Below are 18,212 nucleotides of genomic sequence, written 5' to 3' on the forward strand. Positions count from 1 at the left end.
AAGGTAGTCCAGCCTGAATAAGGACTACCTTATTAGTTCAGGTACTTGCATCTCCCTAATTTTCATATTAATCATGTGTCCATCTTTCTCTGAAATAGGGCCATCATGCTTCATGTCAGAATTTAGCATGTAAGTAAAATTCATAGTGCTTCAAATCTCACTTGAAAATATTTGTGTGCAGAGAACAGAATGACTGATCTTATTATTACTAACAAAGCAAGATCTCCTAAAATGTCCATTTTAGCCTTGAAATAGAAAAATTGGCATCAAGACATTAATAAAATCAACGATGACCACATATAGTTCCTACTCCCAAAGCAACAATAGCATAGTGTTGCTGTTCGAGAGAGCTGCTGCACACGGATGTGCCAATGTTACACATTTCCCCTCGGTTTTTACAGTTTCCACTGGTTACATGCATACCGACTCATAAAGCACTACCATCACATCAGTTGTCACCAGATGCAAGCATATGTCATTTAAGTATTAACTATCACATAAAAATGGCAGCTTGGTTGTTGAGAAGCCACAATCAGATACCAGTCATTCCCAAATTTCCCTAATGGGTTAGCAATCCCTCAGAGCACAATTATCCCTTTACTAATCTGCAGCCAAAAAAGAGGGAAAATCTTTAAATAAATACTTATTTGGTTTAATATTGCTATATATTCACAGTAAATAACAGGTTTATTGACATAGAAAAATGTGTTAGTGGGTTAAAATTTTCCATACTACTACTAGAAGACGGAAGTTGAGGTCAGCTAAATAAGCTAAGCTCATCGGAAATACCCCTTAACAATTCAAATGAATATAAACTGCGACTATATAAAACTTGCTCCACCAATATCATCTGTAAAAATGAGCACCACGTTTCTTAAAATGCATCACATTCTTCCTAGATGCTGCACCTAGAAGCTGCTAGCTCACTCTTCCTTTTCATAACGACAATCTCTGAATCCTAGTTGTGAAATACCTTCCATTGCTTAACAGAACTGACTTGCAACAAACAACTCTGAAGACACTTAAAAGCCACTTTGCTCTAGAAATAGAAAAAAAAGGAACAGAATACAAGTTTTGCTAGGAGAAGAGAAATGCATCCCATGTGTTAACTATCCTATCAGATGGTATAGACATTGCCTGGACTATTAAAGCCCTCCAGTAACTGATAGGTAATTGCTCACTTGCTGACTGCAGTGGTGTACAGCAGACAGAAGCTGTGAGAGAAGCCATCCTTCCTTGCTAATGTAACATGTAGAACTTGCTGCTACTGCAACACTTAATGCTCACAGTACCGAGTCATCTTTAATGCAAACACACATTTTCTGCCTTGCTTCTATGTTTTCCATTATAATGCAACATGAAAACAGTGTACATTTCATTCTATCCCTATGAGGTTTGCATAAGTAGTTCCAAGTCAGACTAAATATTGTATTGCTCTTATTACAGTGGATAAATATTTTAAAGTTTACGAATTAAATATTTTATTTTTTCAGTATGCTCTCTGCAACTATTATGAACTTTTTACAGCTTCTTCATTCATGGGAAATCTTTAGGGCTTCCTTTTTCAACTGTAAGACTATTATTTGTTTCCCTAAACAGAAGCAGATCAGAGTTAACAAATAAGTTCAATATATCACTTTGTACTTGCTGTTAACAGGAACAGTATGCTTCTTCATATAAAGAGACTTTTCCACAAGGCACATATCTTTTATTATAATGAATGTTTGCTAACAAAAAATGAATCGAGTAAATGTTACATCTTTAAGTATACAATTTCTCTCCTCATTGTTATAATAGTTAGCAAAGATTTTCTTGGCACAGAGCTCTCCACTTGACACAGGTGTTTCTCACAGTAAATTAAGACAACACTTCCAAAGAAGAGCATGTCCTGAGCTGTTTGGTTAAAATTTCCCACAAAGTAAGAAATCAAGAAGTTGTTTATACGTTTGCCTCAGAAGAAGCAGACTAATTATATTACCTGCTTTATTAACATAGGAGGTTCTTTATCCAATTATTAAAAGTACAAACAGACTAGGGAGCAATTTAAATGTCTAGTGTACCTCAAAATCTCCTTTTCCCAAAGGTTAATTATAATTCTGAGCAAAGCCACTCCAGATAGGACCCCTAGGTTTTAGGCAGGTATAACGATACCAATAACAATAACAATAACATTACCTCATTGGCCAGCTCCAGGAGCACCGGGGCCGCTCCGTGTTCCCCCACTCCATGCAGGTACCTAGATACAGACAAAGCCAGGCGGTAATGCAGTGGCAAGAAAAGGCCAGCACAGACTTGTCGGCATCCCCTGTGTGGACACGTTTCTCCTGGGCAAATGCCACGCTCAGCTCTGCAGTATGCTGCTGTCACAGGAAGGCTTCCACGGGGAAGAGGCAACACAACAACTTACCTCCAAACCACTGGATAACTGGATACTCACAGAAGTTGGGGGCAGGAGGTGTGAACGCATTGGTCTCCCCTGCTTTCACTTCCCAACATGGGAAGGGGACACAGGTGATTTTGAAAAGAACTGTCCCCAGCAACCCGGCTTCATCCATACCACAACCATCTCATGGACAGGAAATGAGTTCCCTTGAAAAAAGCGCCCGTGAACCCGTATCGCCTTTTTGTTTACTTTTGTTTCCCAGGACTGGCTGACACCTTACTAAGGGAGAAATGGAGCAGACTTGTCATCAGTGGGTCAGGACATCTTTAATAGGCAACAAACGACATCACCTTATCTGCTCTGCATTTCTGTCCCAACCTCCAGCCCGCCTCATCCTGTAATTCCACTAAAAAGAAAAAAAAAGGAAAAAAATCCCCATAATCTATCCCACACATGAAAGACAAAGTGTTTTTTTTAAAACAAAAATTTGAATGCATCCTCCTCTTTAAAATACTTTACAGGCCCCACATTAAATCTCAAAATTAACCTATAACCACTTAACAAGCAGTTGTGCAGTTCTTCAAAAACTGGCTGCTACCCATTCTATCAGGCCAGCCCCATTTCCAGTGACAGTCCCCTCTCCAGCCTTCACCTGGGGAACTCCTGGGTCTGCTTACATGGCCCCCACTTCAATCTGCCACGAACCAGAAGTAAGTTAGTTAAGCGTCCCTCGTGTACAACCAGGGAGCACCCCGTGCACCTCCCCATCACTTAACACAGCGTGTTGTATCTGCCTGGTTACCTGTCTACTTCAACCCATCCCTCACTACAAGGCTGAAAGCCCCACCAAAGTAGAGGAATTGTATTTTGTTCAATTTATTAAGCCTAGCACAGTTCTAGGCTTATAATAGGTGATTATATTACACATACATAGTTTTTCTTTAATAAATGATATTATTCACGTATATTTTTCATAAATTAAATGATTTTTAAAGCCATAGTGGGCAAGAAAATATAATTAAATATGGACACTGTCCCTATAGTATACTGTTTGAGTGAATAAATTAACAATATTTGTTTGATAGTAAAAATCAAAGTCAGATGAGGTCTTATAAAAAATGCCAGAAGCAGATATTAAACTATATTATTTCACAAATATGCACCCTGGCTGGTGTAGCTCAGTGGATTGAGCGCGGGCCTGTGAACCACATGATCACGGTTCGATTCCCAGTCAGGGCACATGCCTGGGTCGCAGGCCAGTTCCCAGCAGGAGATGCATGAAAGGCAACCATACATTGATATTTCTCTCCCTTTCTCCTTCCCTTCCCCTCTAAAAATAATAAATAAAATCTTTTAAAAAACCAAATATGCTTATAAAAGTTTTTGTATAAACTAAGTGGAATAAAAGCGTATTTATTCAAGGTAGAGAGTCTCAGAATCATTGTAACTTCAAAGTAATTCTAACAAGTCCATTTTCCATATGTTGGGGCCTTTCTTGAATTAATTGTTTGAGACTCTAACTGGGAAATAAGTAGTTTCAGAAGAAAGGAGGAGAAAAAATGGCAAGCATGATTTAGAGACCCGCCCCCTCCCCGGGAAACAGGTCTGGTAGGAACCTCCCATCAAGTCACAACATTCCCACCGCACTCATAGGCCTGCTGAAGGAATGACCGACCAATCAGCTCGGTCAAGTCAGACCAGCTCCTCATGTGTCTGTAAGCAGCCAGAGTACACATCCATTAGGGGTTCAGATTCTGGGTCAGAGCTGCTAGGCCTATACTGATATTAGAGTGACTTTGCAACTTTTTACTCAACATTCATTTATTCCACGAATACTTTGTGCCGGGCCTTATTCCTCATGAACTTCTATGGCTTCTACCATCACAGAGGTTGTATTATATAGTGGACAAACAGACAATGAAAAGACGAAGAAATAAATACATAATATAATATAAATGCTACAATGAAATGCAAACTTGTATGGGTTGGTCAGGAAGCCCATCTCTAAGGAAGTGACACTGAGTACAACCCTGCAAGAGGGGCAGTGGCCCGCCATCAGGAAGGGGAAGCCAAGTGAGATAACAGTGTGTGCAGATGTCGGGAATGTGCTCGAGTGTCCAAGGACCAGGAAAGGCTCTAGTGTGGCCAGAGCCCAGCCTGTGACAGCTGTTGGAAACAACAAGAGAGTAGCTGGACCCCAGACCACTGCCTCTACCTAGAGCATTGTTGCTGAGTCCAAATGGCACGGTTTCGTGTAAACCCCGCATCAATCATTATCCTAGAAATGATCAATGGAACGTTTCTATTAAGTGTAAGTAACAGGAGATGGTCAAACAACAGTAATAACTCATTCTGTCTGTACAGTCTATATAATATCAAAGCATGTTCGTAAGTAGAAATTCTTAACTGAGAGAGTGATAAAGCTTCCCAGTTGGCCACATACAAAAACCAAAGCCCAGGGCACTGATGAGACCCATCTGTGCTCTCCTAGCTGCCAAGCAGAGAAGTTCTGAAATGGAATCCTCATCAACCAACATCAACTGGGGTGCTCTCATACAATGAAAAGGGTAAACCTGCTTCTAAATGTGCTTGTTCCCCAGTCTGCTTCCCAACTACATACTATAACCCTTCAGAAGTGCTAGGGGAAAGAAGTTAAAATTAATTTGAAGTTGTATTTGTCCTTTCAGAGAACTTTAATTGTCCCCCACATAGAGTGACAGTTCTTTCATATTTTTAGATATGCAATCAGAGGCATGCTAATTACAGAAAATATTCAATAAGGACCACAATCAGAAGTTCCCAATCTTACCCTGCTCTGCATCCTCAAAACATCCTATATAAACTTACAGCACAGACTTTTCACATGGTTTCTTTCTCTCTCCAACTAAACTTGGAGCTGCTTCCGGTTAGGGTTACACAAATGAATGCTGAACCTCCCCTACCAGATCCTCAGCAAAGGTCTAAATCACAACTGGGACATAGAGATGTGGTCCTGAACACTGCATTCAGGTGACTTGGACTCTCTTCTTAATGTGTATTTGCAAATAAAAACTACTTTGCACAGAAGATATATGTTACCCTGTAGTTTTGACACAGGAGGACTCTCAAATGTATGTCTTGTGGGTGAAACCATCCTTTTTTCAGAGAAGGTCCGTTTTATGGTGGTTTTTTTTGAGTGTGTAAGATATATTAGCATCTAAGATTAAAATACCATGTACTGATTTTAAATATAAGGCAAGGTTATTTGGTCGTTAAAATTTTCATGATAATAGCCCTGGCTGGCATAGCTCAGTAGAATGAGCACGGGCCTGCAAACCACACGATCGCGGTTCGATTCCCAGTCAGGGCACATGCCTGGGTTGCAGGCCAGTTCCCAGCAGGGGACACATGAGACACAACCATACATTGATACTTCTCTCCTTCTCTCCTTCCCTTCCCCTCTAAAGATAAATAAATAATGTTTCCATGGTAACTATAATGGTGAAACTTAGAGAAATGACCAATTGAATGAAATTCAATTGATTTGATTCTCTAAAGCTGATGAAGCTGCCTGCACACAGTGCGTGCTGGGGGAGGAGAGAAAGGTGAGGCAATACTTCCAAACTTCACTGTTGATGGGGACATGCAAATCTGAGCAATTTGTGAGTGTGTCTCTGTGTGTGAACACATTTTATCAAGTATGTTTCTCATTTGGAAATAAAATGCCACCCATACAGGGGCATTATTTTCAAAATAAACATTCAAGCTGTGACTATACATACACAACATATATATGTATAGAACTGGAGGAATTTCCTTAATAATCCAAAAGTTTGAGAAAACAATATCACCATTAACAGTAATCTAAACAACAAAACAAACAAACAAGCAAAATATGACCAAAGATACTGAAATACGGAACAGGCTGATAAGGACCAGAGGAGAAAAGGGAGAGAATCACAGGGGAAAAGGGGAAGGACTCACAAGAACAAGTACAAAGGGACACATGGACAATAACTAAGGTGGGGGGCGGAAATGGGAGGGAGGTGGGGAGCACTTGGGGGGCAGGGCTGGGAATATAAGACAGAAAACTGTACTTGAACAAGAATTAAATTAAAAAAATGTTTGAGAAAACATTTTCTATGATATTTTGATACTGTGAAGTTTCAGATACCCACAATGGAATCACACTATGGATTATATGCTTTTAAATCCAGACTTCAAATTCTGAATAGAAATCATCTCAATGCTATCGAGAATGCAGAGAGACTTGGGAATTCTCTAAAATTGCTACTAGGAAACCATCACAAGCTTTCTAAATAGTCATTTGGCAATATATAATAAAATATTTAAATGCTCATTGTTTGCACCAATAACTATAGATATAGAAATATTAAGAAACCAATAAAAAATGTAAATACTTATATATCAAAATGTTTATCATAGTTTTTAAAATATCAGAGCATTGAAAACATGTATGTTCCACAGAAGAATAATTCATCAGTAAATTATACTTTCATATGATGAAGTGATGCAATCAATAAATGCTTACAAAAGCTTTCTACAAAATGGCAGTGTGTCATATACATTTTTCCAAGTATAAAATTCAGGATTCACAGTTGCATATATAGTATGACCTCATCAGTACAAACAGGGACTGAGAAAAGTGTAGAATAAAAAATACTGCAGAGCTCATGTTTGGGCACCACAATTATGAGCTATCATCCATTCCTTTTTTTAATCATCACAAATGTGCTTCATTTTCACAATAGGTTAGTATTGCTTTTATAAAAACAAAAAAAGAAAAAGAAATTGTTAACATTGTCAAGTTGCTAAGCTATGTCTTGAGATAATACAATTTTCCTTAATTCTAATGAGCTGGAAAACAAAAAAATCTATCTCAAGGCCAATTCACCTTAGAGAACACAAGGCCATAGAATCTGCACATTTGGACTAAGAGGCCTGCAACGTCAGTCCATCTGAAAGGCAACAACACGGCCTGTCTCTGAGCACAAAGTGCAGGGCAGAAAGTCAGGGAGCACGGCAAAGTGGGAGGCTAGTCAGACTGCTTTCACATTAGTCTGTCCATTACAGCCTAACTTTGCATTTTGGTTTCAGGGTTCAAGTCTCCTTGAAACAATTGAGACTCTCACATTTAAATAAATGTAAAGGAATACAAATATATTTCTGTATTCTCATTATTACCCGCTCAACTGTTCATCATTTTAGTAACCATACAAAAAGGAAAGATTTTTATTTCTGGCTTAAACTACACAGATAATCCAATAAAGTATGTTCATAATTTAATAATTAAATGTGCTTCTTCACGAAACCAAGATCTTAAAAAGCAGCTCTTAGAGATCTTGGAAATCATCTACTGAAGCAGCCTCTACACCATGAGAAAAATGGTTGTCAGAGCAGACCCCTGGCCTCACAGTGGGTCTCCAAAGTCCTAGTGATGTTCCCATTTCCCTTCTCTTAAGTTAACAAGGCTTTCAAATCTGGACATAGAACCATACTTTTCAATGATGGCCCACAACTATAAGTTTACAAGCAAGGATATCTTGCTGACATGTAAATAACTTTTCAGTTTTTCTTTGGAGGGCCTGAATGCCAAAACAGTCGTTGGCTTCATAGACGTTCACAAGCCATTCTTAATCTTATGTGTATGATTTGGGTTATGACTTTAATTTACATGTTGATTTCATTAAGGAGATTATGACTTTTGAGTAAATCAATTCACACTTTAAAAAGACTTGTTTAGAGAGAAATTCTCCTAGCCACAAAAGTTGTGTGTGTGTTCACCTTTCTTTCTTTAATAGATACTACTAGAGAAAACTGAATGTATCTTTGAGTGTATACAGAATAATGTATAATTTTTTAAAAAGAGAACTTCAATAACTTCTCAATTCTTAAAAAATGACCTTATAAAAGCATGACACTGGTATTTTAACTGTACAGTAATTTCATTCATAAAATTTTCATGCATAAAAATTTATCTAAAATTAGTAGTGTCACTCGCACCATGGAAAGGTTGATCTGTCAGTCTTACATGTAATAATTTAAGAGCATATATTCAAATAATCTTCCTTTCCAATATGCCCTTGAAATATTTAAGAAGCCAACAACTTCTCATGGAATTCATTACTATTTACCATTATAAGTTAGTCATATTACAAAGAGAATAAAACTTTTTAAAAATAGTTTTTAAAATATTCTGTTTGTTTTAGACCTGAGTTTGAAAACTATTTATAATAAATTAGGCTGGAATTAAATATCCTACATACACTATCATGTTGAGTTGATGCCCAAGATTTCCTTTCTAAAATAAAAAACTTCTATTTTGTGACAGTTGTACATTATTGTATATCTCCATGTCCTTACTTGCTATATGTCTTTTTCCCCCTGTAATGGCTAACCCATTACCTATGATGAAAAACACGACTGCACCAAAATTCAGTTTTATTTTCTAATATATTTTTCAACTTGATGATAGAAAGAAATAAATGAAAATTGGTTTGAGAACTTATACACAGAGGTATATGTATACATGAACCTATGGATCTACACAAGACAGGCACTTATGAAAGTTTCTAGCAGTGGAAGGAGATTTCATAACATTGCACTGACTGCCTACAGAGTCTGTACACACACACACCGAATCAAGGCAGTCTTACTCTATTCTTTAAATCTGCAAAGCACAGCATTGGAGAAATCACTCAAAAATATATGCAGAGTCTTAAATAACAGACTTAAAATAAAATGCTTTCGAATATTATACAGAAAATTCATTTAGTAACCTAATTTATTCATAATTATGATTACAATTAATAGGTACTATGATACCCTCTAGTGGGGCAGGCAGGTCATACCTCTGGTAATAACTTTCAATCGCTTCTGAAGTATGATGTTTGGCATGTGTTCTTTTAATATGTTTCTGAAACAAAACAGAAAAGATCTTTATGTTGTGTCACAGTTGAGGTTCAAGAACAAAAGCGACATATTTCTTCATCCCCATGTCTCACACTCAGGGCAAACTGAACAACAGTTTAGGGATTTGGGTGGTGGTAGGTCTTTTCCCTTCTGCTCCATGAACCTACGCATTTTAACCTCCACTGCTCGGCAGGGATGTCTTCAGACGGCACCACAAGGTACAGTACGTATGTAAAAGCCAACAGGGTCAGAGCAATTGAATCTAAATAAGTTTGCTTAGGGTTGCAGAGGGCAAAGAAAAACTTGTTCCCTTGAAAACCTTTGTATTCATTTTCCTTCAATTCAATTCCATCTGAGTCCTCTGCACTCTGGTTTCACAATCCAATTGCCATTTTTAACCAGGACGAACATTGCTTAAAAACAACTTATTTGAAAACTACAAAAAGTAATTCCATCGAGACTTGCCACTTGACTGACATCTGTCATCTCATGATAAATGACTCCATTTTCTGCCTCTCTTGCCTTCTGCCACTCCAGCAACGGTCATTTATCATCATCTCCGTCAGCAACGGGAAGCGGCACTGACAGCGCAAGTCAGCAAACATTTAGCACATGGAACCGCGCAACACAGGGAAATTATTATTGTCAGAATAATAATGGTTTAGCATAATTTATTACAGGTCCACCAAATAAGCAAAGGCTAGATGTTATTAGACAGATGGATGGGTAGGCTTGGCAGGCCTCCACTGAGACGCAGGCGGTGCTTGATGTGGAAAGGAGAACATCCTCCAACCCAATCAGAGAGCTGGCAGTTCAATTACAAAGAAATAAAGGGACATTCATCATTCAATTAGGCACCTGTCAACCCTCACAAAGGAGAAAACTTCTAACCTGGTACTCCTGGGAGAAGATGCTCAGCAGAGTGGCCTGCGATTGACTGGAACAAATAAAAGAAGGACAAAGTTAATTACTGGAGTGCACGGCAAAGAAACAAAAGAGAAAGGAGCTTCAAAGGTAGGCCTGCTGCCCTGTAATCTAACAGAACACGAAAACAAGTGTGGAAAAGTTGTTCCAGATGAACACCTCAGACAAAGGCTTCCTGCTGCTAGGTCAAGGAGAGAGAAAAAGGGAAAGGGGGAAATGTGGACGGTCTCAGAGCCAAGTGGCATATGATTTGGATGCTTTAAAAAACTTTACAATGATTGTAAATCGCATCTGTAGCATGCAGTGATGTTAAAAGGGGCCCAAACCAGGTAAGGTTTATTCCATTAGTAAATGAGAGTTAAGTCCCACAAACAACAGGAAATGTGCAATGCATTTGTTGGAAACATTCCGAAACTTGTTTTGTTAGCAGACAGGTATCCTCTTCTGAGACTGTCTCAGAGTCAGGGGGAAACTTTGGTCCTCACTAGAAGCAGCACCGAGGCCACTTGGAACATTCCCACTGACACTGCTGTGCTTTGAAAATAGCAGCTTTCACCGCAGGAAGCGGAGGTCCTTGAAGTGCATCATTCCCGAAGACCGCCTTCTTCAGCGAAGACTCCGCACCTGCCAGCGAAACAACCTGGAAAACCCTCTTCCCGAGTGGGGCTTTTTCTCTCACAATTGTTAACGTTTAAAAATGGAACAGAATACTTCTATCTCTAAAAATAATGTAGCAATGGCCTATTGCTACTCCTTTTGATCACCTTCTGTAGATATATCCACCTGATTGTATCTGGGAAACAATGATCGCTGATATACTTTCCTACAAAATGCTATCTGAACAAGTTAACAGTATTAACAGTTTGACTTTTAAAGTACACCAAAGCACTGTGAATAATTTTTTTTTCTATTCAAGAATGAAACATCTCAAGCTCTTCATAGTAATTCAGGGAGTGTACAATAAAAACAATGACAGTATATTTCTTTATTCACTGTTTCAATTTTTTCATTTTCTTCATTCCACTACAGATTTGGCTCCTAACCCTTTTCTACTCTTGTTAGATAACAAAAAGTAAGTTAAAAAAAATACATAAATGTTTACTAAGGAAAAATGGTAATCACCAAAGGATGGTTTCAATAACTCAAAAGTACTGAGAAATTAGTGAATACAATTACAAATTCACTACAGTCCATTTTTTTCAACTTCCCTTTAAAAATGAAAACCACCCTTGAAAGAGTCAACATGTATATAAAATCTTATTATGCCTGACTTGTCTGAGTTTCACAAGCAAACCATATAGCCTTTAGCTGAGACCCATCTTCTAAAAAAATGACAAAATTAAACCCAAATATTTGCAAGCCACTGAATAAGCCAATACATTAGATATTTTATGCAATAAATGGACCCCTACTCATTCTAAAGCAAAATACATTTATGTTAACCTTTAATGGTAGACAAAATGTTAGTCTCAATATGTTTAAAATATGATGGAAAGAAATGTGCTTGCCATGCTCAAATCAGGGAATAAAGAGGAGAAAACTTCATTGAGAAGAAAAAAGAAATGTAACTGTAGATGCCCATATGGGATCATGTCTTCAAACTGCTTAGAATTCAACTAAAACCACAGACGGACCCTAGGGAGCAACCCAGTGTCTCAGTGGCTGAGAGGACTGGAGAGGAGGTTCCAGCCTACGCTGGGAGTAAAACCTGGTTCGACCTGAAATGAGAAAATGACATGGTGACAACAGAAAGACAGACCTAGGGACAAAGTGCTTTGGGTTTGGCTGATGAGATAAAGATGCAGAGAACTAAATGACCTCTGTGAGGTAGTTTGCCAGCCTATTCTTTGTTCCTGTATGTGCTAAGCTTATAGGAGCAGGTTCTGAGCAAGCCCCACACGTAAAGAGTAGAAAGTACTTTTAATGCAACTAAGACACTGACTCCAGTGTGTATTATTTACTTCTTTCTTCCAATGTGTTCAGTCTGAAAAGGTCAACCTTGAATACCACTGTCAATCAATCAGTAGTATTCACTCAGTATCTACAGTGCCCTAAGGTCATGGGTATGGGGACCTATGACATTAAAATAAAAATTCAAATGTGGCAGACAGGACTTAACTGAGAAGAAACTTTCAACATATATATACAACTCTCCCTCAAATTAGAACAGTGTCAAGCACTCATATGTTTTGGGGGGATCTGGTGAAGTAAATCATACCCTGAAATCTCACATATTTCAAGATTGCACTGGCATTGGAACATATGAGGTCTGTCCAGAGAAAGTCCAACTATTGTTAGTACAACAAGAATGGTTTGTACAACATCAATGTAACTTGGCAGCCAAGGGGAGTGGACTGGAATGTGTATGTGTGAACAATGACGACTTCACTGTACTGGTCAGTGGTGGTGGTAGATGCTGTTGAATGAGCACGTGTGCTGTGTGGAAGTTGCAAATGACTGAGCAAGAAGAGCAAAGAGTCTGCATCCAATTTTGCATTAAACTTGATCATTCCTATGTGTAAACTATTTGGATGATTCAGAAGGCCATAGCTGTGAGCAACTGGTGATTGGCAGCTTTATCAGGACAACATGTCCAACTCATGCATCGTGTTTCATGCAGAGTTTTTTTGAGAAACATCAAATCACCCAGGTGACTCAGCCCTGCTATAGCCAGATTTGGTGCCCTGCAACTTCTGGCTTTTCCCAAAACCAAAATCACCTCTGAAAGGAAAGGGATTTCAGACTGTCAATGAGCTTCAGGAAAACATAACAGGGCAGCTGATGGTGACTGGGAGAACTGTGTGAAGTCCCATGGTGCCTACTTTGAAGGGGACTGAGGTGTCATCACCCTATATACAATGCTTCTTGTATCTTTATCTTAGTTGTAAATATCTCTATTTTTCATATTATGTGGCTGAGTGCCTTCTGGACAGACTTCGTATATCCATTATATAGCATATACATTTTCATATTCAAAAATAGTCACTTAACTTGAACAAATGCCCAATACATTATTCAAACCTCTTCAAAAATCAGCCCTGTGTTTTTCTCCATGCTACCTTCCCAGATTAAGTTCCTCCCCGCGTCTGAACAAGGAGCAGTTGGGAGGACCCCTAGAATGGCTGTGGAACCTTGCCTGGGTGTGTGACAGATGGCTGTACGGGGCAGCAGCCATCCTAGAAACAAGCATGAGGACAAAGCCTACACACTGAGGACAGCAGGACAGAAAGTGGAAAGAGCCCAGGTCCTTGAGGAAGGACACTGTCGAACTGCTCAAGAGACCACAGATTGAAGTGACCAGCCCCCATACATACTTCTTTTGAGTGATAATACATGCTTTAAAAAAAAAAGCAAACAAACAAGCAAAGAAAAAAACAACAACAGGCTTCTATGTGCCTTGCAAGGAGGAGACCTGATGGAGGGAGGGCTCTGAGACGGGGTACTCCATTATGAGGGTATGTGGAAGGGATGTAATGTCAGACGTGAAAGGGGCTGTCCATTTTCACACTTTCTAAATCTCTTCTTAGCTGGCAGCTACTATATTTGACTTCCTTAAAATTTTTCCTCTATCACTGTGCCAGTAAATCGATGTGACTGGAGATCATAAATTAGTGTGTGTATAATTCTTCCATACAGATTTTAAACACTGATGGGGTACTGTTAACCCTCATTTCATATGGTATTCAAGACACTTCAGATGCCATGTAAGTATAAATAGGCAAAAAAAAAACCCAAAACAAAAACAGTTCCCTATATAGCACAGGTGGCAAACAAGGCCCATGGCCCAAAACTAACCCTCCACCTTGTTTCTACCAGGCGGCAGCACCAACCTCTCGCTTAACTGTTAAGGAGTAGTTACATTTATATGGTCCTAAAATTACATTCAGCCCTTTGAAGGCAACCACAAAGCTGATGTGGCCCCCGATGAAAATGAGTTTGACACCCCTGCCCTATAGCATTTAACTCAACATGTCCCCAAACTCATTCCGCTAAGACACCCATTAACCTGAAGGATCTCAGAGAAAATGAGGGTAACATGGTTACACTATAGGTAAGGGCGGAGCTCAGCACACACTTTGTTGCAACATTCATATGAGGAGCAAATCCTCATGCTCCCAAGTGGAGACTTCAACAATGCAGAATCTTAAGGAAGATGATACTGCACATCTCGTGTCCTTCCTCTTCTCGAGTACCCAGCCTCTGGAAATGACCATAAAGAAATAAATACCATTATTTAATTTCCAAGCTCCTTTTGCTACAGAATCTGGAGGTATAAATATCTAAACTCTATTGGGCTCAAAATTATCTGAATAAAATAAGTGTCATTTCTGGGACTCTGGGAGCAATAAACCAATTAAAGGAGATAAGGTAGGATGAAGTGTTAGGCTTGGAGAACTCCCAGGTACAAAGCCCAAATACCCTCTCTAAATCACTGGTTTTTATGTGGTTACTGACTCAGAGTACTAATCAAGGAAGGTTTTCTATGAAAGAAATACATTCACCCTCCCTCACACACCCCCATGCCCTTCATACACCCACCTACGTGCAGATTTGAAACACAGAGCCTCCCCAAACACTCAAAATCAAAACAGAATTCAATAAAAGAGCAAGACTTTGTACGGTACCACTAACTTTGCTATTTTTTTCAAGAACTGCAATGTGTGATGGAAAGAGCCTGGGAAAGTCCTGTGGAGAATAAAGGAAAAATACTTAAACTAAATTGAGGAAGTTAAAAAAAAAAACCATCAGTCATACAACCTCGTCCATTTCTTCTTTCTAATTTCCAACTTTGTATCAAGGATGCCGACTACAGTTTATGCCTAACTGCAGCAGGTACCCCTGTAAATGACCACACAGGTGACAGCATTAAGCGTAGTAGTAATGGATGATCAAAAAAACGTTAAAAGCTATACTTGTGTTATATAGAGAGAAAAAGTGGCTACTATCCCAGGCATTGAATTAATTTTGCTGACAAACGTAAGCCACATGCAAAACAGCTCTCTCACAATAGCCACGATTTATATGAGCATCTACTTGGTGCCAGACACTATACTGAAGCACTTTATTTTACCCTCAAAAACCTGTAAGGTAGGTACTATTGTCCTTATTTTAAAGATGGAGAATGAAGGAAGAAAGTCAAGTTAAATACACAATTAAAGAGCTAGGATTGACAGTAGAGCTCGAAAGTCCATATGCAATTCCCAAACCCAAACTCCTCACCCAAATGCTCACTTGCTTTTCTACCAGTTCCCAGAAATCGGCTGTGCACGTCATGTGTACTGATGCCCTGGCTCGAGCACTGATATGTTACATTACACCCCGAACAACCTTGAAAGGCGGGCATTGTTGGGGTTTTCAAAGAAAATTGAAGCCATGGAGGTCTAGCCTTTTAATTAAATTCAAATTCTGTGGCCTTAGACAACATTTCCTTCTCAAAAAAATCAAATCACACCTTTCCTTCAATTAACTACACAAATATGCTCTTTTTTTTTTAATGTGTCAAAAAGTAAAGGAACTACTGACTACAGGAAAGAGTCATGGATTACTTACTGATAAGTGTAATTTCCATGATTCTCCCTGAAGCTAAGGTATATTTTGTCAACAACCATACCATTGCATGCAGTGTCTCTGTGACTGGAAATGTCTTTTACTCAAATGCCACTTACTGCATATAAAGCAGCTTCAAATCCTTCCCTGAACAACACAGGTATAAACTCAACCAACTTTCTCTACAGAGGACAACACCCTCTGTGTTACTTTTATTACGTAATATTTAACAAAGAGCTTCCTAGTTCTAAAGTAGTACATACTCTGTATAAAATCCAGAGACATCTACTGATAGCATTCCGAGGCACAGCCTCCCTTTGTTTGCATTTCATGTCTCGTGTGTGGTGCTGAGTGTGTCTGCAGACAAATATTTTAAATTGCATGTGTTTTGACCTACTTTTTGTCACATGTCTTTATTACACATGACCATGTAACCACTTAGGTCACCATACAGAACACTGCCGGCACCCTCCCCCCCAAAATCTCTTTCTGATCACCACCCTTCCCTCTGACAAATGAATCTCATTTTAACGTTAACTGCTTGTTTTTCTTCATTGTTTTGCCTCCCAATATGCATCCCTAAATGCTGTAAGTCAGCTCTGCCTTTCTGTAAACCCTGTACTCTCGGAACCACACAGTGTGTGCTCTCCTGTGTCTGGCTCCTTTCACCCAACAGCATGTCTGCGAGAGTCCCCAAGGTAATTCAAGTGCATTAATTCACTTTCACTGCTGTACAGTACTGGTGTACTGTTGCATAAGTCTACACCACCTTCATCTAGCCTACTGCTGACGAAGCCTCGAGCTGCTTCCACTCTCTTGCCAGTGACAGGGATGCTGCTGTGAACACTCCTGCTCGTGTCTCTCGGTGCAGAGTGTGCACACTTTGAGACGGGGATAAAGGTAGAGTGGAGTTCTGGGTCATCTGACATGGGAGTCTCCAGCTGCAGTGGGTGTTGTCAAACAATGTTTCCAGTGTTATACAAATTTTAAACTCCCATCAACATTAAAGGAGAGTTCCCATTGCTGTACAACCTCATCCGACTCCCTGGGGTCCTTGGATTGCCTTTTCACATTCTTTGTGGTTGCTGCTTAAAGTGCAAGAGTTTTCAATTTTGATAAAATCCAATATATCAAGTAATTTTATTATTGGTACTTTTTGTGTGTCTTTTCAAGAAATCTTTGTCTATCAACAGTCTTAAAGGTATTTTTATATCTTTACCCTTAGAAGCTTGAGTGTTAGCTTTTATACTTAGGGTATGAGGTATCTTGAATTAATTTTGTGCAGTTTGTCATATATATATATATTACTTTCATAGGGATATCTACCTGACCATAGACCATTTGCCCATTCAATTATCTTGGTGCCTTTGAAGAAACCAAATATCCGAGGAAACCAAATATCTATTTTGGGACTTTCAGGTTTGTTTACCATTAATTTATATGCTTTATCTTTGCACAGACACTATGATGTTTTGATCACTGTAGCTAAATCATGTATATTTAATATAAGTACTTATACATTTAGGTTTAAATATATCATCTTACTAAATGCCAATTGTCTTAGCCACTATACATTGCTTTTTGCTCCTTTCTTGTCCTCTTCACAATTAATTTAATACTTATTTGTCATTATATTTCCCCTAGCAACTTGAGAATTTTATACTCTTCCTACCTAACCACATGCATCCTCAATATATCAAAATTTATTTCTACCTGGTGACTAAGATAGCTCTGGAAAATACAAAAACTTTACATCACTATCTACAGTTATCCCCGCCAACATATAGGATATTACTGATGTTGTTTTAATTCTGCACATATCTTAAAATTCACAAGAGATTGTTATTGTTTTGCATAGTCACTGTCCACTCTGATACACCCACATCTGTACCATTGTCCTTCATTCTTTCCTTCCCTACTCTTCTATCTGGACTATCTCTCTGTTAATAATTCCATCGTGCAGATGTGTCAATGATGTCAAATGCTAGCTCTTTTCAATGACAATGCGTGTTATTTCTCTCACTGGTTTTATGATGTTCTCATTTTTAGTTTTCATAGTTTTAAGTCTGTGTAAAATCCACTTAGAATTTGTTGGACTTCTTGAATATATGGCTGGGTGTCGTTCATCATTTGGGGGAATATTCTCAAGTCATGTTTCTTCAAATATCGCATTAGTACTCTCCTCCTCCTGAAACCCCAATTAGCCCTCCCCACTATATCCTTTATTTATTACTCTCTCTTCATAGTTGTATCTTTTTGTTATTCTGCATTCCATTATGGGTATTTTCTTCTGATCTATCTTCCAGTTCACTAATTCTCTCTTCAGTAATGTCTAAGTTGACATAAAATACATCCATTAATTAAACCCACCCCATTTCTGTTACTGTATTTTTCTACTTGTAGATTTTCTATTTGCTTCTTTTTCAAATAAGTTTCCTGCAGCATC

At 38.7% G+C, this 18,212-nt stretch overlaps 1 protein-coding gene across 3 annotated transcripts in view; it reads right to left on the reverse strand.

The window, feature by feature from the left end:
- CDIN1 (CDAN1 interacting nuclease 1) overlaps positions 1-18,212 on the reverse strand; it is a 218,416-nt gene that overhangs the window by 160,471 nt on the left and 39,733 nt on the right. For all 3 annotated transcript variants that reach the window (XM_037056120.1, XM_037056119.1, XM_037056121.1), the window contains exons 2-4: positions 10,187-10,232; positions 9,235-9,299; positions 2,176-2,236 (exon numbers count right to left, since the gene is read on the reverse strand). In XM_037056120.1, the coding sequence (XP_036912015.1) occupies positions 2,176-2,236; positions 9,235-9,299; positions 10,187-10,232 (172 nt within the window). The remainder of the gene's footprint in view (positions 1-2,175; positions 2,237-9,234; positions 9,300-10,186; positions 10,233-18,212) is intronic.

The sequence above is a fragment of the Sturnira hondurensis genome, unplaced genomic scaffold (assembly GCF_014824575.4).
Source record: "Sturnira hondurensis isolate 20B ecotype Veracruz unplaced genomic scaffold, ASM1482457v3 Scaffold0008782, whole genome shotgun sequence".
NCBI classification, from domain to species: Eukaryota; Metazoa; Chordata; class Mammalia; order Chiroptera; family Phyllostomidae; genus Sturnira; species Sturnira hondurensis.